The sequence below is a fragment of the Otolemur garnettii genome, unplaced genomic scaffold (assembly GCF_000181295.1).
Source record: "Otolemur garnettii isolate 467f Iridium unplaced genomic scaffold, OtoGar3 scaffold00020, whole genome shotgun sequence".
NCBI lineage: Eukaryota > Metazoa > Chordata > Mammalia > Primates > Galagidae > Otolemur > Otolemur garnettii.
Genome location: NW_003852415.1, coordinates 18524440 through 18548058, shown reverse-complemented (window position 1 = coordinate 18548058; position 23619 = coordinate 18524440). Strand labels below are relative to the sequence as shown.

The following is a 23619-nucleotide window of genomic DNA, read 5'->3' as shown; positions in this document are numbered from 1 at the left end:
CTGGGCTCAAGTGAGTCTCCTGCCTCCACCTCCCAAGTAGCTGGGACCACAGGCACCCGCCACCACGCCTGGCTATTTTTTGGTTGTGGCAGTCATTGTTGTTTGGTGGGCCAGGGCTGGATTCGAACCCATCACCTTAGGTGTATGTGGCTGGCACCTTAGCCACTTGAGCCACAGGCGCCGAGCTCCTATGTTACTTTTGTGGGTCCAACTAACCAGTAAGCTCTTGAAGCCCAAAAGTATACCTTATACAGCCTGTACTTTTGAATGTTGGCTGTTCCAAGTCCAAACCGGGACTCTCTTACATTGGCTTATGAAAGAACACTGAGCTGTCACATGGTGCTGAGCCTGCAAGTCAACAGCTCCCTTTTGGTGACATCGCTCCCATCTAAATAGCAGGCTCTGCACAACTATTTGGATGTTTATTACATACTATTCATAAAAAGATGAACAGAGACCTACCAGAAAAATAAAATTGACAGCACTAATGGTAAACATACATGTCTCATGATTACAAGACCATCATCAGGTGGGCTAAAACTTGGTTTTCTATCTCTAAAATGTACTTTTTGTCTTTAAAATGCTCAAGAATGACACAAGACAATGCCAAGCGCTCTCCAATGGTAGATCAATGTCATCCATATCATTCGAGCCTCAGGGGGAGGTCATGGGCACTGTGCAAATGATTGAATTGTCACCGGGCCCACATCCATGCTCCTGGGAGGGGAAGAGTCCAACAGCTAAAATCTCTGGGAGGTGAAGTTCAGTGTTTATTCCCAATATCAACTGAAATCTGGCCTGAAAGTTTATAACCCGACCCAGCAGAGTCTGGAAGAGTCAAGGGATGGCAGTAGGGACAGGAACTAAACTGCCTGGGTTTTGTCCCAGCTCTGCCACATGCTGTATAGGACCAGACATGTGGTTTACCCACTGGTGACTTATTTTCCTCTGCCACAGACGGGATTATAGTAACAGTACTTGCCTTATAAGTTGTTTGAAGCTGTGATGAGCCAGTGCAGCCGAGTAGGTTAGAGGGAAGTTAGTGCTCATCAAGTGTTAGTACCCACGGGCCTGAACCCCTCCTATTTCCCGTGAGAGGACTTACCCAGGCCGAGGTTGGAGATGGTCTCGAGGTCTGTGAAGCTGCTCGCTTCGAGGATGGCCTGGGGCAGCCTGAGCGTGAAGGGCAGTAAATCTCTGTGAAGACACGAGGGGTCAGAGGTCATGTCTGGGGAGGGGCCATGGTGTTCATTTCTCGGCTAATCCCCAAACCTGTAGCCCATAAAGGAAGAACCCTGGCAACCCCACTGGCTGCTGGGGTGTCCATGCAGCCTGGGAACTTCCCTGGAGCTGAGGGAACATCCTGGCAGGCCTAGGTCCCAGGCCAGTGTTAGAGACCCAGGAACGTAGGGGACCCAGCTCAGGAGTGGGGTCTTGGTCCTTCTCCTTGGTCTTCCTGGCCTGCTGAGCCAGGCAGCCCCTGAGGAGTGCATAGGCAGCCAACTAGTTGAGCTTTCGGTGGGGTGGGAACTGTTCAGGACTCCCTGCTCCCTCCAGAGAACTTTCAGAAAGGATTCAGGTAGATGGAGAAACTGAGGCCTGGAGAGATAAGGGGCTATTTCCAGGCCATACAATGGGTGGAGGGCAGAGTGCACTGAGCCCAGGCCTCCTGGCTTCCAGCCTTGGGCTGTTTCACAGGGTCAGGAAGGGTATACGGCACCGCTGAGGCCCCAGGACAGTGGTCCCAATTCTCTATTTCACCCTGGCACTGAAGGCCCGGACATCCCTTTCCAGCCTCATCTCCAGCTTATCCCACCACCTCCCAGAGCCACCCCTCCCCAGGGTCTTTGTGGTTCTACCGTTTGTACCTCATCTTCTCCCTGGGGACACTAAGCTGGGAGCCCTGGGAGCTCTGGGGGCCAGGGTGGCCTTCCAGATCTTGGCCCCCACAGTGCTTAGCACATGCCATGGGGCTCAAAGGGCATTTTCCAGTGGACCTAGGCAAACCCAGGAGCTGCACTGGAGGGAGAGCAGAGCAGAGGAAATACTGCCTGGGATGGGGCTGGCAGGGGCTCCCCAACCACCTCCCCACCTGTTGAGGGCCCTCTGCCCAGCGCTGTTGGCTTCTGTGGCTTCCCACCTATTCTCACTCCCCACTTTGGGAAGTGCTTTCATGCAGGGAGGATACTTCTGTTTATGGACGGGCAGGATGGAGTGGGCCATGGCATAGGTTCTGGGCCTTTTCTTGAGGGCTGCAGGCCAGCCAGAAGTGCTCTGCATCTTCATTGTCACGCAATGCTCCTGTGAGCCCACAGCCTTTTGATGGCCATATTGGACAGGCCCTCAGCAGTCTGCCACCACCTCAGGCCCTGTCCTGCACTACTCCCCCCATATCTAATTTTGAAAGATGTCAACATCCATCCTTGAGGTGCCTCAGTTTCCCTGGTTGACTGGCCTGTCACTGGGGTTTCCAGTGGTGGCTCTGTCACTGTGTGTATGTATCACTATGGCCATAAAGCTTGCTCAGCTCATCTGTGCCCACCCTCCCTATCCTGCCCACTGACAATCTCCTGACTCTCTGTCGCTCCCCTCAGTCAACTGTGTAGGATTCTGCAGTGGCAGCTGTGATCACGCCCAGACTCAAACCCTGGCTCCCAAGGCCTCCCCGGTCTGGCCTTTGCTCTGCCTCTCCCGCTCATTTCCCACATCTGCCCCTGCAGAGCTTTCCCCTGCACTCAGGGGCCTCCCCATGGCCTTTCAAAATACTACGCTCATTTTCCTACAGCCCCTTCATCCCCACTGCCCACGTCTACTCAGATTTTACACATCCTTTGAGGCCACAGCACGGATCTCTTCTTCCTCCATGACCTGGTATTCAAAGGCTACCCCGCCTCTTACTCCCCACACACTACCCAATGCACCGCTCCCCAGGGGCTGCCTCTTCCCAGCCAAGGAAAAGCACACACAGGATGTGGGTGTTGGTTGAGCATCTACCACATGCTGGGTACTGGTCGAGGTGTTTTACAGAACTTACATCAAAGGATATTAGTACTACATTACATCACAGCAGTCCTAATGGTAGGCATTGGTACCTCTGTTTTACAGGTGACACAGGCTCAGAGAGGTCAGGGACTTGCCAGAGATCACCCAGCCAGTAGTAACTTTCTGACAGAAACACTGACACATTTAAAAATCCATACTGATACATATATTGATTCTGTACAGGGTAATTCCTTTAACTTGCACCTTTCTTTGAGAGAAAAGGAACTATCATGCATTGAGTGCTATCAATCACGCACCAAGAACTTAACCTATGTTATTCCACTCAGTCCTTGTGACACCCTTCTGATGTGGGCACTACTATCATCTTCATTTTAAAAAATGTTAAATTTTGTTGAATTAGTAAAGAAGCACCTGGCTTGGCGCCTGTAACTCAGTGGCTAGAGTGCTGGCCACATAACACTGGGGCTGGCAGGCCAAACAACAATGTCAACAACAATAACAACAACAAAAATAGCCAAGCATTGTGGTGGGCGCCTATAGTCCCAGCTACTTGGGAGGCTGAGGCAAGAGAATCGCTTAAGCCCAAGAGCTTGAGGTTGCTGTGAGCTGTGACGCCATGGCACTCTACCAAGGGTGACATAGCGAGACTGTCTCAAAAAAAAAAAAAAAAAGAAAAGAAAACAAACATCTATTCACTGTAGCAAAGTCAAACAATACAAAAAGTGCTTGAAATAAAATGTGCATGAAGGGGCTCCCTCTTCAGAGGATCCTACTGCAAACCCACTGGGGAGCGACCTGCCTGGCTCTTCTTCATCCACACACAAACAGGCACATACATGTGCACACACATGCACATGCACAAACACACTTGCAGAGACATGCAAGTACTCACATATACATGTGCACATACACGTACATTTACATGCATGCACCACAAGCACTTGTGCACACATGCACACACATACACATCCATGTGTACACATGCGCACACACTCCAATGATTTAAAAAACAAAATGGTACTGTGTTACGTACTGTTCTGCAGCTTGATCCCTTCACTTAACAAGAAGGCTATCTATATACACGTAGGGAGCAGTTCCACAAATCCATACATCTATACTGATCTCTTACTTTTTCTATGCTGCAGAGTATTCCACGGGATGACCTTCATTTATTTTTCTTCTTTTCATGAAAATTCAAGCTGTTTTTTCCCACAATGCTAACACAAACAGAGCTCACCTAGTACCCAGGCACTGTTATAAGCACTTTATGCATATTAGCTCTTCAAATCCTCTCTCCAACCCTGTGAAGGAGGTACTTTCCTTATACCCATCTTGTAGCTGAGAAAACTGAGACACAGAGAGACTAAGAGGCTTGGCCCCATTCCATAGTTTACAAGTGACAATGCCTAAATTCGAATGCAGGCAGACTGGCTCCAGGGTTAGGGCTCTTAATACCTACTCACTTTTGTCAAAAAATTATTTCCAAATTGGCACAGGATCAAACTATGTTGCAAAGAACAACTGTAGCACATACTCTTTCTGCCCTCAAGCCAGTACTTCTACTGATAGATTCCTAGGTATGAGTCTGCTGGGCCACAAGGTATATATTTTTTGAGAAATAACAGAATTGGCCAAACAGACCCTCTTTGCCCAGACTTGCACCCATTCACACTCCAACAATGCCTGTGGGGCTCAAAAGCTCACGCAGCAGCTTGCTCCTCCCAGTTCTAAAAACACAATGACCAACACCCTGGCCCTCCACCTCTGCTTCAGTGTATCTCAGTGGTGCCCACAAAGGTGCTCACCCACAAAGGCAGAACCTGGACAAATCGCCTAGTTTGGGGTTAGGGTGGCAAGCCTTCCACCTAGATAAAATGAGCAAGTGCCTAAATAAGATGAGCAAGATGCAAAGAGGGAGAAGGTAGAGGTCTGAAGCCAGTGGTACATATGTGGCTATTCATACCCAAAGGCCGAGTCCTGGAGCCATGGAAATGCCAGGAAAGACCTCCTGGTGGAGTGCAGAGGTGGTGGGGCCTCCACGTGAACACATACTGACAACCAAAAACCAAGAGAGAGTTGTGAGGTCCACTAGGTCCCCGACACACACCCATATTCTGCAGAATTAGGGAACTTCTAAAAGTGCAGATTGCTAGATTGCTCACGGGTACCCAGCATCGAGTGCTGAGGTTGGCTGAGAATTCACATTTTAAAGTAGCTCTCAAGGGGATCCTGATGGATGCAGGTTTGAGTGGGGATCAGGGCCCCTGAAGTCAGGGCTATTACAAAATATTACCATGAAGTAATCTTCCAGAGGGGTATCTGTGTAAAGAGTATTTACAACAATAGAGATTTTAAAAATGGGAATTTTAGAATAAATGTTCCAATATTATCCCCCATACTCTGGGGGGTTAGTCTGTGCACCTCCCAATGTGCCCGTGCCCCTCTCCAGAGGCCTCTGTTCAGGCCGGCGCTTTGCAAACTTTTTTGATCATAACTGTCAGTGAGAAACACTTCTGACATCATAAAGCGTGTACACACACACAACTAAAACTTCAGCAAAACCAAACTGATTCCATGAGACACATTCTGATATTTTCTAGTCCTATTGACTTTATTTATTTATAAAAAATAGGTGGTTAGGACCCCCACCAACCCCCCGGTGGTTGGTGGGGGTCCTAACCACCTATTTTCATTGAATTCAGTTCAATTCCCACACTGATTACCTGGAGTTAGGATCAGGCTCCGCAGACTTCAGGGGTCAGTTCCCCAAGATGGCCTCCACCTCGGGAACAGTTGCAAGTCCCAGGCCACTAGTACTTCTGACTGGCCAGCCATAAATCAGAGGCCCCAGGCTCTATGACAACAGGTTCTCCAAGGGCAAAGAAGACTGCCCTCCTCTTGTACCTCCTCCTCCAGGAAAGGAGGGTGGCTGCTTAGTCACAACATTGGGCACACCCGGGGGACAGCGGGGGAGGCACAGGTGGCCCCTCCCTTCCTTCCTCATTTTGGGCAATGACACCCACTTCTTGAAGTCAATGACTCCCATACCCAGGGCTGTGCTGAGGATCCCCCATGACCCTTGCAAGGAGTGGAGCAGAGCACCTGGCACCAAGTAACTGCTCAAGAAATGATCAAGTGTGTTCATCCTGACATGATCCTCCTGACACCCAAGACTGAGACTACTGGCATCTACCCGGCCTCCCCTAGCCACCCCTCAAGTGTCTCACCCCACTATTTTTGGTTCCCCCAGGCACTACCAGGGGCAGAAACCTCCCAGGGCCCAGATGGGTGCATGACCCCTAGCTGGTCTCCACTCTCTCCTGGCTTAAATACCTTCACCTGCTGTGCTCACCCTGCCCTGCTATCAAGCAGCCTAACTATCAGCAACAGGCTCACAGCACTGGCAGAAGGAAGTCTCTGCAACTCCTAGGGATGGTGTTTGAGGCCTTCTGAACACCTTACCTCCCATTCGTGTATTCAGTTTGACCCATGAAATCACTCCTCAGGCTGCCTATAGGTTTCCCACTGCACATACTGTTCCCTAGAATTCCCTTCCTACCCTTCTTTGCCTGGTCCCCAATGTCACTTATTCCATAAAGAGGCCTTTGTGTCCCCATATGCAGAGGGAGAGGCTGGCCAGCGAGCAGTACAGGCATCCTCTCAGCTCCAGGCCTGGGCAGATCCAGCTGGGGCTTGAGATCAGACAAACCTGGGTTCTAATCTGGCTCAGAACTGAGCTGTGCAACTCAGGGCAGGTCCCACCGTAGCCTTCATTTCTTCATTTAGAACAGCAACAAGAACATGCTTGATCATTTCTCAAGCACTTACTTTGTGATAGCTGCTCTGCTCATCCCCTTCCAGGGGTCACAGGCTCTGAAGCTCAGCACATCCTGGAGTGGGGTCATGATCTGGGGTCATTAGTCTCCTGAAGTGGGTCTGCAGGTAATAATACCTTCTCTAAAAGTATTATCATTGTAGGGGTTAGGAAGGACTCTCCAGGTGGTGCCAGCAATAAAGTCTGACTCAACACAGACGCTCAATCCATGGCAGCTAATTGTAGCAGTTGTTGCTGACACCTCACCCCAACCAGATCCCTTTACTTGTCTGCATACCCACTGTCCCTCAGGGACTTGTCACAAATGTGTAGGAGTACCCCCAGGTCTACTTGAAATCAAACCTCATGGGACTCCTGTCCTACTTTCTCCTCCCTTGGTGCTTTCTCCTTGGGGACATGCCCTAATCATCCCTTACAGACCCTAGAAGCATGTCTCTAGAAGACCCTTAGCTCAGCAATAAGTATCAATACCCTGAAAGCAGTTTTCAAACCTTGGTCTGCAGATGGGCTGGTTCCTTATAAAGGGAAACACACAGACCCCAGGAGTCTGTGTTTTTAACCAGCTCACTGGTGACTACAGAACCCAGCCAGGTGTGGAAACCCTCCCTAGAATCCTCATGCCAGTCCACCATCCGGCCTCGAGCATGAGGGTTTGCGTTAGAAATGGGGTGAGCGCCTTGAAGCAGAACCTTTCTCTTTTGTTGTATTTCTGGGGGCAGAGGCTGTCTCTTTAATGTGTTCTCTTATTCCATACTCCAGAATCAATATACTTAATCCTATCATTCCCATTTTACAGAGAAAGAAGCTGAGGCTCAGAGAGATTAAGTAACCAACTCAAGTTCTTGATCATTCTGGGCTGGGCAATTATGTCGTCATCCAGTCATTCATTCACTCACAGCACCCAGCATGCACCAAACACTATGCCAGGTCCCTTCTGCTAAAGTGAGAACTTCTCAGAACAGGAGAGGAAAAGGCCTGTTCCCCTGAGAGCCTGACATGTTGTAACATACCCAGGGGCCTCTGCTGGCCCTTGAGGGATGTACTAGAGGGCATGAGAATTATAGCAGGATGCACTCAGAGAGGTGGCTATAGCAAAGAGCATGGACTAGTTTGAAGGTCTGCTCATCCATTTACTGCTGTGCAAGTTACTTCTCTCCCTCTTAGTTTCCTCATCTGTAAAATGGTGATAACAACAGCACTTACCTCCAGAAATTGTTTGTAAGATTTAAAAAGATAATAGGTAAAAAAGCCCCTAGCACAGTGCTGAGTACCTGGTAAGCCTTTAATAGGTGGCAGCCATTAGCATCAACTGTTATTATCAGTGGCACTTTTCAGCTCACTTCAGGATCCCAACACATCTGCCCGATCTCTCTGACCAGCCCTTGTCAAGGTCCTGTAACTTAAACCATGGGCTTATGACAGTAAAATGTATTTTTAAATTCTTATTGATCTGAAACCAGTTATGAATAAAGAGTCAGTTCTGAGGGTGGTTACCAGACACCTGCTCCACCCAGCAGCTGCCTAATAACCACACCTCCCTCCCATGAAGGAGGATCAGCTCCTCCTGCTGCTTCTACAGGAAGTTCCTTCTGTAACCCCCACAGTGAGCCCAGATCAGGTCCAAGCTGTCCTTGACACTAGGCAGTAAGCCAGAGGGGCAGGTGGGGATGAGGGAAAGGCTCTTGCCAGAAGCTCTATGGGAGCATCAGAGCTAACACACTCCCTAGAGGCTACCAGAGCTAAGCCAGGGGATTTCCCCTCCTGCATCCTCTGGGGCTTCCCTAGGACAGATGACCTCCAGCAGGCCCAGGTCTACTCACCTACTGACACAGTAGAAGGCAACCAGTCTGAAGATGTCCTCAAACACAAGAACTGAGCCTTCCAGGTACAATACTGAGGAGAGATGAGAAAGGCCTTGGGTGAATATCCCTCCAAAGACAAGCGTGGAAGGAGGTGTCAGCTCCCCAAGGGTGAGGTAGGAGGGTGTCTGTCATGTTCATCATGGGTCCCAGCACCTACCACAGGGCCTGGCCCCTGTGGCCTCAGCTGGGAATGGGATCTTGGGCAAATGCTTTGATCCTCAACCTTGCCAGAGCTATAAAATGTCAGGGCTTTCCTGCCATTAGGGTGCTGTGAGCTTGCCAGATTAGCTTCTGATAGGCATTGGGGATCCAGATGAAAGGCCAGCAGCCCCACTCTAATGCCCTGGGCACGTCAGCTGCCAGCTAGAATGGACGTCTATGTTGTTAATCCACTGAGAGTCAGGAGATTATGTATTGTAATTTCTGGTGTTAATTAATACACACTCGTCATTTGTCAAAATAACACGGAAGATTCTAGACTGTAATAGCAGAATTAAACATTTAATTTATCAGGACCATCCCAAGGAATAGTCTTACAGCTCGACAATGCTAGGGACAACGATGGCCCAGCAGGAGGGATGTTGCCCAGATCTGCCTGCCTATGATGGTGCCACTTCACTCCAGCCTGGGCACAGAGTGAGATCCTATCTCTCAAAAAAATTTTACACTCATCTATTTATGGCAAAGAGATAGTTTTTCCTTGATATTGATAAACAATTTTAAAAGACAGCTTAAAGAAAAATATTAACTAGACTATGTATGCCAGATACTTGGAGGATGCCTACAAATGACTTAAGTGAATCCACGCTGTGAATTCATAGGTGGAGGTGGCTTCGGGTGGCACAGCGCCACCTAGCGCCACACCCATATGTGGCTGACTCCCCACAAGGGGGAGCACAGGTTGTGGCCAAAGGAGCCTGGGGCCAAAATCCTGCAGCAATGAGGGGAGATGGGACCACACTCCCCCACACACGGTAAGATGGAAGCCAAAGACCCTTTTTACGAATCCCTCGAGCAGGATTAGGGGTAAAGCACACAAAAAGCCCAGCCTAGGATACTGGGCACACCCAACAATTAGCAGTTTTTCCTCATCATTGAGATGCCGCCCAGCCTTTTCGGAACACAGATAAAATCTTGACAAGGGTCAGCCACTCTCCCTTCCATGCCCCCTGCCCCCACACTTTAAATAAAGGCCTGCACCCTCATCCTAAAACAGCATAGTCACATGACTTTAGATCCAGTCTACCAAGCAGGTCAGCTTGGTGTATCAGCTCCCTGGGTGCAGGGACCAGAACCCATTGGCTTTTGGAACCCAGGCCCCAGTGTAGTTCTCTCTCTCTTCTTCTTCTTCTTTTTTTGAGACACTCTGATGTCATATTTCACAGAAACCTCAAACTCTTGGGCTCAAACGATCCTCTTGCCTCAGTCTCTCAAGTAGCTGGGATTAGAGGCACCTTCCACAGCACCCAGCTAGTTTTTCTATTTTTAGTAGAGACTGGGTCTTGCTCTTGCTCAGGCTGGTCTCTTAACTCCTCAGCTCAAACAATCCACCTGTCTTGGCCTCCCTAAGTGCTAGGATTATAGGCACAAGCTACTGAATTCAGCCCCCAGTGTAGTTCTTGACACAGAGGCCCAGTTACTGTTTTACTGTTAAACTGTAGTTGTGTCAAATCACAAGTCAAAGCTCATGCTTGTGTCTTTGTGATTAGACCTAGTCTCCCCCAGCCCCAGTCCCTGTTCTACTGGCCCCCCTTCTGACCATGCAAACAGCATCCCCTCACACCAAGGCCATAGCTGAGGGAGGCCCTGCATGCCCAGGACAGGGCTTGGCCCATCTCTGAGTCTCCCTCGGCACCCAACACAGGGCACGACACTGCAGTTTGGGAGATCAATGGATGTTTACTGTAAGTCTGTCTAGGACGGAGACCCCAGAGGCGTAGAGGCTGCAACGGTACTGTGGCTAGGGTCTTAAACCTCCCACCAAGTGGTTCACAGCCCTTTCCTCTAGGGGCCCCAAAGGATACCTAGGACTTGAAGAAGATCTAACAGACACCCTTCTGGAACAGACGTGAATGCAAATTGGTAAGAGACAAACAGTCCTTTGTTCCAAGGGGTGGTGGCTTAACCTCCAGGACTCCCCTGCCTCCCATCCTGCACCATCCTGGTGGCCCTCTGTCCACATCGCCTACATGTGGACATGTCTCCATGATGTTGCTTATCCTCTCTGTGCCTCAGTTTCTTCAGCTGTAAAACAGGGATAATAAAGTTCCTACCTATTGAGAGTAGAATAGTTCCCCTAAAAGATATGCTAAAGTTTCAAACCCCAGTACCTGTGAAGGTGACCTGATTCAGAAATAGGATCTTATAGATGTAATCTACTTAAAATGAAGCCATCCTGAATCAGGGTGGACCCTAAATCCAATACCTGGTGTTTTCTCATAAGAATGCCATGTGAGGACATGCCATGGGGCCCAGAAACACAGAGAAGGCAATGCCATGTGAAGCCAGAGGCAGACTGGCACAATGGACCCACAAGCCAAGGAACACCAAGGATTGGCAGCAGCTACTAGAAGCCAAGAGAGAAGCATGGAACAGACTCTCCCTGAGCCTGCAGAGGGAATCAACACTGTTGACACCTTGATTTCAGATTTTTGGCCTCAAGACCATGAAAGAAGAAATCTCTGCTATCTTAAGCCACCCAGTTTGTGGTCATTTATAGCAGCAGCCATAAGTAAATGAATACACCAACTCATAAACACTGTTCTGAGCATGAAATAAATTATTGCACAGGAGCTGCTTGGGACAGTACACGGCATGTTGGAATCATTTTAAACGAGCAAGGCAATCATGGTGAGGGGTAGTGTGGCAGGGAGAAGGGTTTGTGGCCTCACTTGGCCTCATTTGGGGGCTCCTCCATAGAGACCTTGTCCCTCACCAGATACTTTCCTACTCTCTCCTGTTAATGCAGCCCTCTTTGCTGCCTCCTGGCTTTCCCCTGTGCTGTGTGTCCTGCCCAGAGAATCTCTGTGCCTCCAGAGTTCGGTTCTAGGTCTGCCTTCTGCCCTAAAGGAGCAGATTCTGGGGATTCTGACCTCTGCCACTGCACAGCCACACACAGGTTGTACCACCCACACCACTCATTCTCCTGTCAGGGAAATGCTACAGGAGTTTATACTGTGATGCAGAGGCAGGGGTGCTCAGACCACAAAGCTGTAAACTCACTGGAGCAGGGACGGGTTTTGCACAACCCCTGCCCTGAGCCCAGCTCTGTCCCAGCCACACGGTGAGGACCTTTGTGGTGTTGAAATGTAGAGGGGACCAAATATAAATAGAGATGGAAGGGAGGTTAGTGGTTGCTTAGGGCTGGGGGTGGGGGAAATGAGAGCTAAAGGGTGTGAGCTTTTTTTTTTCTTATTGTGGTAAACTATAAATAACATAAAATTTAGCATTTTAACCATTTCTAAATGGAGTTCAGTGACATAAAGTACATTCACCCTGTCATGCACCACGAGGTGTCTTTTTGGAGGTGCTGAAAAATGTTCTTATGTTGGCTGTGGTGACGGCTGCAGGACTCTGTGAACACGCTGAAGTTGCATACTTTTAACAGGTGAATAGTATGACACTGAATACATGAAGTAAATACATCTGAATAAAGCTGTTCTAAAAAAAGGAAACATACAAAGAGTGGTCTGAATTTCACTTCCTGCATTATGATTTTCTGAGATTTTTATAATGAGCGTATTTGACTTCTGTAAGTGGAGATACAGTAAAGATTTTTGTCTAAAGCCAATTGGTTTCCAGTGTCCTCTCAGCTCATGCTGCTTTCGTAGCCACTCACAGCCCTACTGGATGCACCTGACAAGCCCCTTGTGCCGCCTTCCACCCAGGAGACTGCATCACCCCCGACCCTGCCAAGCCAGCTCTGACACAGCCTCAGGACATCCAGTGTCCACTTCTGACCTTGACAGGGAGCCTGCCCATGTGCCTGCTCCTCCCAGCAAAGATGCCAGTTCCAGCTGGTCTCCTGTGACTTGTCACACTGTATACAATCTCCCAGGCTCCTCAACAAAAGCCTCAGTGGGAATATACCAAACCCCATTTCAACCATTTCAAAGACGAGGTGAAAGAACAGGCACCAGCCAGGGGAATGCAGCGCATGCCCAGGTGATGGCAGGGGACGACAATTGGACTCTGCCTCTGCTCAGAGGAAAGGAAACTTTCAGTTTATGACTCACATCAAGGCTGTGTGTGGGATGGGTGGAGATGCTTGGCACATATGTGCCAGCCTGGCTCCTGGAATTTACAATCTCAATGTCAAAATGGAACATTTGGTAGAGAACTGAAAGTTATTATAAGTTTTTTTTTTTTTTTTTAAAGACATTCAGTTTTGGGTGGGCGCAGTGGTTCACGCCTATAATCTTAGCACTCTGAGAGGCCAAGGTGGGCAGATCGCTTGAGGCCAGGAGTTTGAGACACCTGAGCAAGAATGAGACCCCATCTCTTAAAAACAGAAAAGTTAGCTGGGCGTGGTAGCAGGTACCTATAGTCACAGCTACTTGGGAGGTTGAGGCGGGAGAATTGCTTGAGCCCAAAAGTTTGAGGTTGCAGTGAGCTAAGATGATGCAGCCTAGGTAACAGAGACAGACTCTCTCTAAAAAAAGAGAAAAAAAATGAAAAAGAAAGTCCGTTTTATCACTCAGTAACAGAAATGAAATGCCAAGGGCAGAGACCATGTGCGCATCTTTTATTCTCCATGGTACCCCCAGAATCTGGCATGCTTTGGCACACTGCCGGATCTCAAATTATCTATCTAATTGTGAATGCATAAAATGTTTTATTTTGAAATACTTGTAGATTCACAAGAAGTTGTAAAGAAATGAATAGGAAAATTATGCACACCCTTCCCCAGCCCCCCCAATGGTGAGTAATGTCATTCATAATTAGAGCACAATGTCAAAACCGGGAAATTGACCTTGGTTCAATCCACAGAACTTATTCAAGTGTCCCTAGTTTTACCTGCCCTTATTTTTACATGTGTGTGTTTATATAGTACTAGGCAATTTTATCAATGGGTAGCTTTGAGCAATCATCACAATCACAACTGACCCAGCCCACAAGACTCCCCTGTGCCACCATTTATAGCCACGGCCACATCTCTGCCCATCCTCACCCTGTCAACCACTAATAATTTCCCACCCTCTATGATTATATTTATTATTTCACAAATGTCCTTTACATGGAATCAAAAAGTATATGTCTATCCTTTTGAGATTGGCTTTTTTTTTCAGTGTAATTTCCTTGAGGTTCATCCAAGTTGTTGAGTGCATTGATAATTTGTTCCCTTTTTTCCTGCCACGTAGTATTCTATGGTATGGATGTACTACAGTTTGTTTAGCCTTTCATCCACCAAAGGACATCAGGGTAGTTTCCAGTTTGTATGCATGAAACTGCTGCGAACATTTGTGTCCAAGTTTCTGTGTGACAACGTGTTTTCATTTTTCTGGGATATATGAGCAAAAGTGCAAATTGCTATGAGCTAAATCCATCTGTAGTTTTCAAAAGAAATGCCACACTGAGGGGGGGCACACCACTGGACATTGCCACCAGCAATGTAGGGGTGATCCAGTTTCTCCCCATTCTTACCAGCCTTTGGCACTGTCTCTATTTCTCATATTAAACACCCTAATCGGTATAGAGTAATAGTTCACCGTGGTTCAATTTGCATTTCTCTAATGACAATGATGTTGGGAACATCTTTCCATGTAGTTCTTTTCCATCTGTATATCCTCTTTGGTGAAATGTCTGTTCATGTCTTTTGCCCATTTTCTAAATTTTTTTTTAATGTTTCAGGTTTGGGTTTTGTTTTTTTAACCCTCCAATGAGATATAATTCACACATCATATAATTCACCAATTTAAAATGCCCAATTCAATGATTTTTGGTATAGTCACAGACTTGTGCAACCATCTTCGTAATTTTATAACATTTTCATCATCCCCAAAAGAAGTCCTGTACCTAGTAGCAGTCATTTCCCATTCTCCCCTCCTCCTAGCTCCTGGCAACCACTAATCTATTTTCTGTCGCTGTAGATTTGCCTATTCTGGGCATGTCACATAAATGGAATTATACAACTCGTGGTCCTTTGTGACTGTTTTCACTTGCCATCATGTTGTCAAGGTTCGTCCATGTTGTAGCATGAATCAGTACTTCATTCCTCTTTATGGCTGAATAACATTCTACTGTGTGGATATATCACGTTATGTTTATCCATCTATCGGTTGATGGACATTTGGGCAGTTTCCATGTTTTGGTTACTACACATAATGCTGCTGTGAACATCTGGGTCTAAGTTTTTGTGTGAATGTTTTAATTGCTTTGGGGTCTATACCTAGGAATGTAATTTCTTAGTCAGACGGCAATTCTATACGTTTAAGGAACTGCAAAAACTGTTTTCCAGAGTGACAGCATCGTTTTACATTCCCATCAACACTGTATAAGGGTTCCAATTTCTCCATGCCCTCACCAACACTTATTATTGTCTGCTTTTCTGTTATAGCCATTCTAGTGGGTGTGAAGTAGTATCTCATTGTGGTTTTAATTTTCATTTCCCTATTGATTAGTAAAGTTCAGTATCTTTTCATGTGCTTTTTTTTATGGTACCATGCAACAAAACTTTTATTAACATTTTGAACAGGTTCAGCTATTACTGAAACTAAGTAATAGCTTAGTAATTTCTAAGCTTAAATTGAGGCAAATGGCTATAGTGTAGAGTAATGCCATCATGGGGCACTGTGAATGTAAGACTGAAGAATTAATAGCCACCCCTGAGACAGAGGACTTTGCAAAAATGTCTATTCAGATCCTTTTCCCGTTTTTAATTGGGTTACTTGTCTTCACTGTTGCATTTTTAGAGTTCTTTATATAATCTAGGTTTAAGTCTTTTGTCAGATATATGATTTGAGAATATTCTCTCTTATTCTGTAATTTTTTTTTCATCCTCCCCATCCCCTAGGGGAATGGGGTCTTGCTACATTGCCCAGGCTGGTTTCAAACTCCTGGGCTCAATCAATCTTCTAGCCTCAGTCTTCTAAGTAGTTGGGATTACAGGTTCATGCCCTCTTGCCTGGCCTTGTCTTTTCATCCTCTCAACAAGGTCTTTCAAATATCTGTTTTAAGAATGCAAAAACAAATGCTATCTAAGCTTCTCTGCAAAAGAATAGGCTCTCAGTTGGTGTCTAAATGATTCAATAGAGCTATTTCCAATGTGCTTTAATTAATAGCCACTCCTCTATCTATTGATGTAGTTAATGTACAATGGGCTTTTAACCAGTAATTATTCACATCCAGGCCAAAGTCCCCTCTGCAATCTTCCTGGCACTATTAATTCCTTTCATAGATGCATTCATGGCTGATGCAAAGATAAATTTCAGACACGCTCAGTTATAATGATTACAAATTCCCAGTAATTGAGGCTAATGTATTCAACAAATGGAAACTTATCTTTCATCATGTTCACTCTAAGCTGAGAATGCCTATTGACACATGCCTTCATAGGGTTCAATTTATCTATGCTAACAAATGAAGGACAAACATTTGCTAATCTAAGCCTGACCCTGGGCTTTGATGAGGCAAACGATCATGACATGACAGCATCTAACGAGGATGCACCTTGGTGAGGACTTTTGTTGATGACATATACACAAACCCAATCTCTCCTGTTAGTAGACAGCTCTATTAACCCCACAGATCTCAGTTCCAATTTTGGTCAACAACAGGAGTTGTTCACTTTCCAGTTATGACTCCAATTTGAAAAGTTTGGTTAGTTACTCTTGGCTAGGATATTTTCATTATGCTTTTATTCACCAACTAATATTTACTGTGCTCACAGTCTGTAGACGTAAGGAGTAAATGGAAAAGGAAGTTGAGGGGAGCCTCAGTTAGAAGGGTGATAGTATTTGCCAGTTGTGTGAGCCCTGGGACCCATCTGGAAAGCTTTCCTGGGGGGTGGAGTAGAGATTCATAACAACCAGCTCATTCACTTCTGAGGACTGAAAATTTTGTTGGATAGGATGGGAGAGATGTTAATTGAGGCAAAAGCCCTCCCTGTAGCAAGGCCTCAATAGGCATGTTTAGAAATGAGCATTGGATGAATTAGGACTGCCCCAGGAAGAAACTGACACCAGAGGGAAGCAGAGAAGGGTTGGACACCACTCCTACATGAGAGGGGTGTCTAACCTCTCAGAGGGCTCAGTGCTTGGGGGAAACAATGCCATTGTACCTGAATACAGGGGAATTTGCCCTAGGCCCAGGATGTGGCCTAACCCCTAGGTCTTTGTGTGATGCCACTCAGTATACCTTCTCTGAGTCCTCCTGTCACCCAGGAGAAGTTGGAAGATCTGACTCTAATGCATTCTGGTCCCATTTCCAAAAGGGGCTTTTAAATCACTGAGCTGGGTCCCTGATAGAATAGGCCAGGAGAGGAGAGGATAAAAACTCAAAGGGACAAGGGGCTGGGGAGCAAGAGGGAGGGTGCCTACAGGGCCTCACAGGTGGGGAAGGGGCCCTGCCCCCTCTCCCATGTGCCCCTCCTGCTCTGCTCAGCCAGCCTGTGGGCCACCCTGCCAGCCACAGTAAGGAGCAGGCTCCTTCCCCATTTTGAAGGTCAATAGTTACCTTCTGGCTAGGGTCCACTGATGCCCAGCAACACCACAGTTGCTATGGGAACCACCACTTGGCCAGTTTTGGCTAAGGCTGAGAAAGAACTGTTTGCTGCTGTCACCAGGCCTACAATCAAAAGGCCCTGTTTTAGAAACCCATTGAAATGGCTTCCCCTGTTCCCAGGGTAGAGCTGGGGAGGTTAGCAATATCTCTGAAGTCCTGGGGACCCTTTGGTTCCAAGGCCTAGCTCTGGCACATACTTGCTTTGACATTGTAATGCAGCCACCTTGCCTGCAAACAGCCTTCTACCTAAAGCTAGGGCACTACTAGACTGGAGCTTCCAGTCTAGCTACGAGCAGAAGGCAGAATTTGTCAGGAGAAGGGAAAGAACAAATAGTTCTCTGCTGGCCTATACCTCTCCTTGTTCTCTGAGCAGATTTGTTACCATGTAAGGACTGGAACAAAGTGTGGGAAAATGCTTGTTCCTGCTGCAGGCAAAGTCCAAACCTGGACAGCACTGACTGCCTTGGACTCTCTGACACTTGTTTTCTCTGCCATGTAAAATACAATTGTAACCAAGGCCCTCCTAGGCCCTCTCGGTCATTGTGTAAAGGCTAGAGCTGGACCCAACACACAGGCTCTGAGTGAAGAACAACTGCTTCACAGAAGATAACAGAGAAGTGGGGGACCTGGGAGTAGAAGGAGGGCAGGGGGTGAGTTAGGGTTCAGGGAACTGGGAGAGGATGCCGATTGGAAAATTTACCTGCAAAAGCTCCCTTTCTCTCTTGTTGGTTACAACTGTTGATCCGGGGTGAGCACCTTTGCCTCTGTAGCAGAGCACTGACCAGCCTGGGAGCCCTGTATGTTCACCACCTGCCCACACCTCCACCCGTAAAGTGGAAGGTCATCCTCTCTTTGGTCCAGTGTCCTCCGGGGTGTGTGTGCACACTGCAGGGCTGGTAATATAGAGTGGGGAAGGCCCATAGAGTAGGGAAGCAGAGAATTTGCCCAGTGCCACTCTCACCAGAACACAAGGGCCTTTAAGAGATAGCTCTGTCCCCTCCAGTTGCACAGAGGGGGAAACTGAGATCTGGGGAAGGCACATCATCGCCTTGCTAGAGGAAGTAGCCCAGGTGATTTCTAGAGTCTGCTTCTGTCTGGTGCTCTTGGGGATCTAGATTCTGATTCTGGACTGCTGTTGTTTGCCACTTCTCCCCACTTCCCAGTACTGGGCTTTGCATAGATTTGAGTGCCCTGATTAGTAATAGGGAGTTATAGTTTCCAAGGTTTTAATTCATTACTTTAATTATTAAGTCCCCACTGCCATGCTCTTTTTTTTTTTCTTTTGAGACAGAGTCTTTCTTTGTCGCCCTCAGTAGAGTGCCATGGCATCACAACTCACAGCAACCTCCAGCTCTTGGGATTAGGCAATTCTCTTGCCTCAGCTTTCAGAGTAGCTGAGACTATAGGCACCCACCACAATGCCTGGCTATTTTTTTTGTTGTAGTTTGCATGGGGCCAGGTTCAAACCCACCATCCTGGGTATATGACTCTGGTGCCCTACTCACTGAGCCACAGGCACAACCCCAAGATCTATATATATTTTTTTCTTTTTGTGAAATAGGGTCTCATTCTGTCATCCATGGCATGATGATAGCTCATTATAACCTTGAAATCCTAGGCTCACATGATCCTCCCTCAGATTCCTGAGTAGCTGGGACTATAGGCACACACTACCACACTTGGCTAACTTTAAAAATTTTTTTTTTTTTTGGCCAGGGCTGGGTTTGAACCCACCACCTCCGGTATATGGGGCCAGTGCCCTACTCCTTTGAGCCACAGGCACTGCCCTAATTTTAAAAGTTTTTGTAGAGATGGAGGTCTCACTATGTTGTCCAGGCTGGCCCTGAATTCCTGGCCTCAAGTGATCCTCCCGTTTTGGCCTCCCAGAGTGCTGAGGTTACAGGCGTGTACAAGCCCACTCAGGCCAAGCTCTGTATTTCCAATCACCCTCGTAACTCTATTATCTACCTTTTATAGACAAGGAAACTCAGGCTTTGAGAACTCAAGTAACTGGTCCAAGGGGGTGACTGAGTCATGACCAGGGGCTGCCAGCTAGCATGTTAGGTGCCTCTTCTTCAGAGAGGTGGTGTGGAGCTGAAAGAGGGCATCCTGCTGCTCCTGTTGGAATGTGTCCCTGCTTCACTGCCAGCAGAGATGCCTCCCCTTGCAGGCCAGGTTCAGCATCCCTGCCAGCCCTCAGTGGGACCCTCCTGGGCAGAACTGCTGGCTCCTTGCTCTCACACTCCACTTTAAAGCTGATCACGCCACATCGTGATTTGTTCACAAGCCTGACCCAGGCCCAGAATGAAGCTTCCAGACAGCAGGGCCCAGACCTCATTCTTTTCACTGTCCTGGACCACGCCACATGCTTCACGGGGCTCACTGCTGCTGAAAGCATTGTCTCTGACCCCCACACGGACAGTCACCCTGAAGCGACTCCCTGCTACCCTGTTCATGCTGTAATAAAAGATTCCTTTTCTTGGAAGCTGCTCTTCCATACTGAGCGAGTGCATAGATGAGGCTTTAGGAGTCTGCGAAAAGGAATACAAACTGTACAAACTGTCACGATGCAGCTGGAACTTCGTCTGGGAGCTATTTATAGGTTTTGATGCCAAAACAGAAGGGGAGACATTGGACAGATTTGCAAATTACCAAGTGACAGGAAGACTAAATAAAGACAAAGCAGGCAGGGACGTTTTCTGAGAGAAGGCAAGGTGGAGGGAGGGAAGGGGAGATGCTGAGCAGAAGTGCTGTCCTGGAAGGAGCTGCAAGTCTGGGAGAACAATACCACAGGGGTGAGGAGATGTCTTGAAAAAACACTTTCTTCTCTGTGGGAGCAGAGGAGACGGGAGAGAAGGGAGACGGCCCAGGGTACTGTGCTGATAGTCAGACAGCCCCAAGTGCCACAGAAGAAAAACTGAAATGAATCCCCCAAAATATAAATTTCAATGTCAAGATCTTACTTACCAAGTTTGCCCCACTCCAGCATTTGGGACCTTCAATCTGAGGTCTAGAAGACTCAGGGGCTCTCTGTGAGCCCCAGAGAGTCTAAGCAGCTGGCTGGCTGAAGGTCATAGCTAGGGAATAATGAGGCCAGGACATGGCCGTGAGTCAGTCTGACTCTACAGTCTCACCCACAGGAGATGCTTTAGACCTCGCTGCTCAAGAGAAATATAATGTAAGCCACATGTGCAATTTTGAATTTTCTCATAGGCACATTAGAAACAGTAAACAGGTAAAATTAATCTTAATAATATATTTTAATTTCACTCAATATATCCAAAATACTGTCATTTCAACATGCCATAAATATATTAAGCATTACTAATGGAACATTTTATATTTTTTTCATACTAAGTGTTCACAACTGGTGTGTATTTTACACTCACAGCTCATCTCAATACAGACGAGCCACACATAGCTGCTGGCTGGATGCAGGGGAATGCGGCCACTTCTGGCTATTTTTTTCTATTTTTAGTAGAGATGGGGTCCCCCTTTTGCTCAGGCTAGTCTGGAACTTCTGAGCTCAACAGATCCTCTTGCCTTGGCCTCTAAGAGTGCTAGGATTACAGGTGTGAGCTACTGTGCCTGGCCCCTATTGCCCTTAAATTGAGTAAATGAAAAAATGAATGTCTTATATAATTCCCTAATTATGTAATATGAGTGATTCTTACATCCCAAAGTGGACAGACATCTCCTTGTGAGCAGAACATATTTCCAATTCAAGAGCAGAACATCACAGTGTTAATAAAATGTGCTGGGAAGCTAGGTTTCTGGGGTTTAAATCCTAGAAATCCTGCTGATGCCGTTTATTAATGTGTGACCTTGAACAAGCCACTTCAATTCTCTGTGCCTCAATTTCTCCATCTATATAATGGGACTAAAAATTATTCCAGTTACCTATTGTGGTGTAACAAACTATTTATAAAATTTAGTGGCTTAAAACAATCACCACCTGGCTCGGCGCCTATAGCTCAACCGGCTAAGGCGCCAGCCACGTACACCTAAGGTGGCGGGTTCGAATCCCCAGCCCGGACCCGCCAAACAACAATGACGGCTGCAACCAAAAAATAGCCAGGCGTTGTGGCGGGCGCCTGTGGTCCCAGCTACTTGGGAGGCAGAGGCAGGAGACTCGCTTGAGCCCAGGAGTTGGAGGTTGCTGTGAGCTGTAATGCCACGGCACTCTGCCCAGGGGGACAGCTTGAGGCTCTGTCTCAAAAAAAAAAAAAAAAAAAAAAACAATCACCACCTTAGTGTAGCTCACAATTTGTGGTTTAGGAATTTAGGCAAGGCTCAGCATCTGTTCCTCATAGCACTGACTAGGTCATTTGGTGGTATTCAGCTGGGGGTTGGGCTGGTCTCAAGGATCCAAGATGCTTTTCTTCATGCATGGTGTCCTGGCAGGAAAAGCTGGAAGGCTGGATTCAGCTAGGCTTATCTTCCTCTCAGACCCCTCTCCCTCCCTAGAGGGAGAGGTGTCCAGGCCTCTTCATGTGGTATTTCCACTATGGTGGTCTTAGAGACATAAGACTTTCTACATGGCAACTCAGAGCTCCCAAGCAACAAGCAGAAGCTGCCAGTTTTTCAAAAAGCTACATATAGAACTGGTATAGTGTCACTTCTGCTTTATTCTATTGGTCAAAGAAGTCATAGGCCAGCCAAGATCTAAGGAGAGGCATGATTAGACTCTCTCTTCATGAGAGAATATCAAAGAATGCACAGTCATTTTTTTTAGAGACATAGTCTCAACTTTATTGACCTTGGTAGAGTGCTATGGTGTCATAGCTCACAGCAACCTCTAACTCCTGGGCTTAGGCAATTCTCTTGCCTCAGCCTCCCGAGTAGCTGGGACTACAGGCATCTGCCACCATGCCCGGCTATTTTTTGTTGCAGTTTGGTCAGGGCCAGATTTAAACCTGTCACTGTCGGTATATGGGGCTGGCGCCCTACACACTGAGCCACAGGTGCTGCCTGTGAGAATGCACAATCATTTTAATCTGCCACACTGTAGTGTTTAAACACTAGGATTGATATGCTCATTAAATTAATTCCTATGGAATATTTAGCGCATGATTGCTTTATTATTCTACTTCCTTAGTCTCTCTTACTGTATGCAGCAAAGGCCTAAGCATCCAGCAAAGTCTCAATAAATATTTTGTGTTACAACTCAGTAGGGGAAGAGACACACAGAGAAAAGAACATTCTAGGTCAGACTACATAGTGGGAGTTTCTTTTATGAATCCCTAAGCTACAATCTGCAAACTAGGGATCCAATTGGAGTCTGAAGACAGTGATTAAGAACAGAGCTGTGAGGGAGCCCAGGAGAAAGAGCAGAAACAACACAAATCCAACCAGTCTACCCCTCTCCCAGGGTTTCCCAAAACTCTATTAAGGAGGTACCATATTTTATAAATGAGGAAACTGAGCTCAAAAAGGCTAAGGGCCTTGCCCGAATTCAACCAGGTGGTAAGTTAAATGACAAACCAGGCTTCAAATCCAGGTCTGCCTATGTGTTGGCTCATTCCACCACAGCCACTGCCACTGGCATTTCCCAAAGAAAACCATGAAAAATGCTCAACCTCATTCTGTTAACAAATGACAGGGCTTTGGTCCTCAGGTGAGAAGCCCCTCTGGCTTCATGAGGAAGGTCCGTGTGATCTCAAATGTCATCCTCTGATCAGCTTACAGTCTGACGTTATCCACCTGATTTGTCTGTGTATCTATGCTTTACCTGTCTTATCACGCCCTGATTCCAATGTATTTCCTATTTCTGCAAAGTTACAGCTTAAAAAAAATATAGCTTTTTACATAAAAACTATAAAAAATTATATATAAACATGTATATCTATACATACATGTGTCATGCTTTAGTTTGCAAAATGCTCACACATATGTCAGCCCCTATGAGGTTGGGTATGACTGGCAGTCCCTGAGTCACAAATATCCAACTTACAACTTATACTTAAGAAGGGGGCTATTACAGTAAGTCCCCGAGTTACAAACATCCCACTGACAGACAACTCACACAAATGGAGGCTATTACAGGTAATAGGTAAATATATCTGTTCCACTTAAATACAAATTCAATTCCAGAACAAACCTACAGGGTGGCACCTTGGCTCAAAGGAGTAGGGCGCCGGCCCTATATGCCAGAGGTGGTGGGTTCAAACCCAGCTCTGGCCAAAAACTGCAAAAAAA

General features: G+C 46.9%; 1 protein-coding gene across 1 annotated transcript in view; it reads right to left on the bottom strand.

Moving 5' to 3' along the window:
* RIN3 (Ras and Rab interactor 3) overlaps nucleotides 1-23619 on the bottom strand; it is an 85534-nt gene that overhangs the window by 41539 nt on the left and 20376 nt on the right. Inside the window, exons 2-3 of the mRNA XM_012803505.2 lie at nucleotides 8659-8798; nucleotides 1106-1197 (exon numbers count right to left, since the gene is read on the bottom strand). Of these exons, the coding sequence (XP_012658959.2) occupies nucleotides 1106-1197; nucleotides 8659-8798 (232 nt within the window). The remainder of the gene's footprint in view (nucleotides 1-1105; nucleotides 1198-8658; nucleotides 8799-23619) is intronic.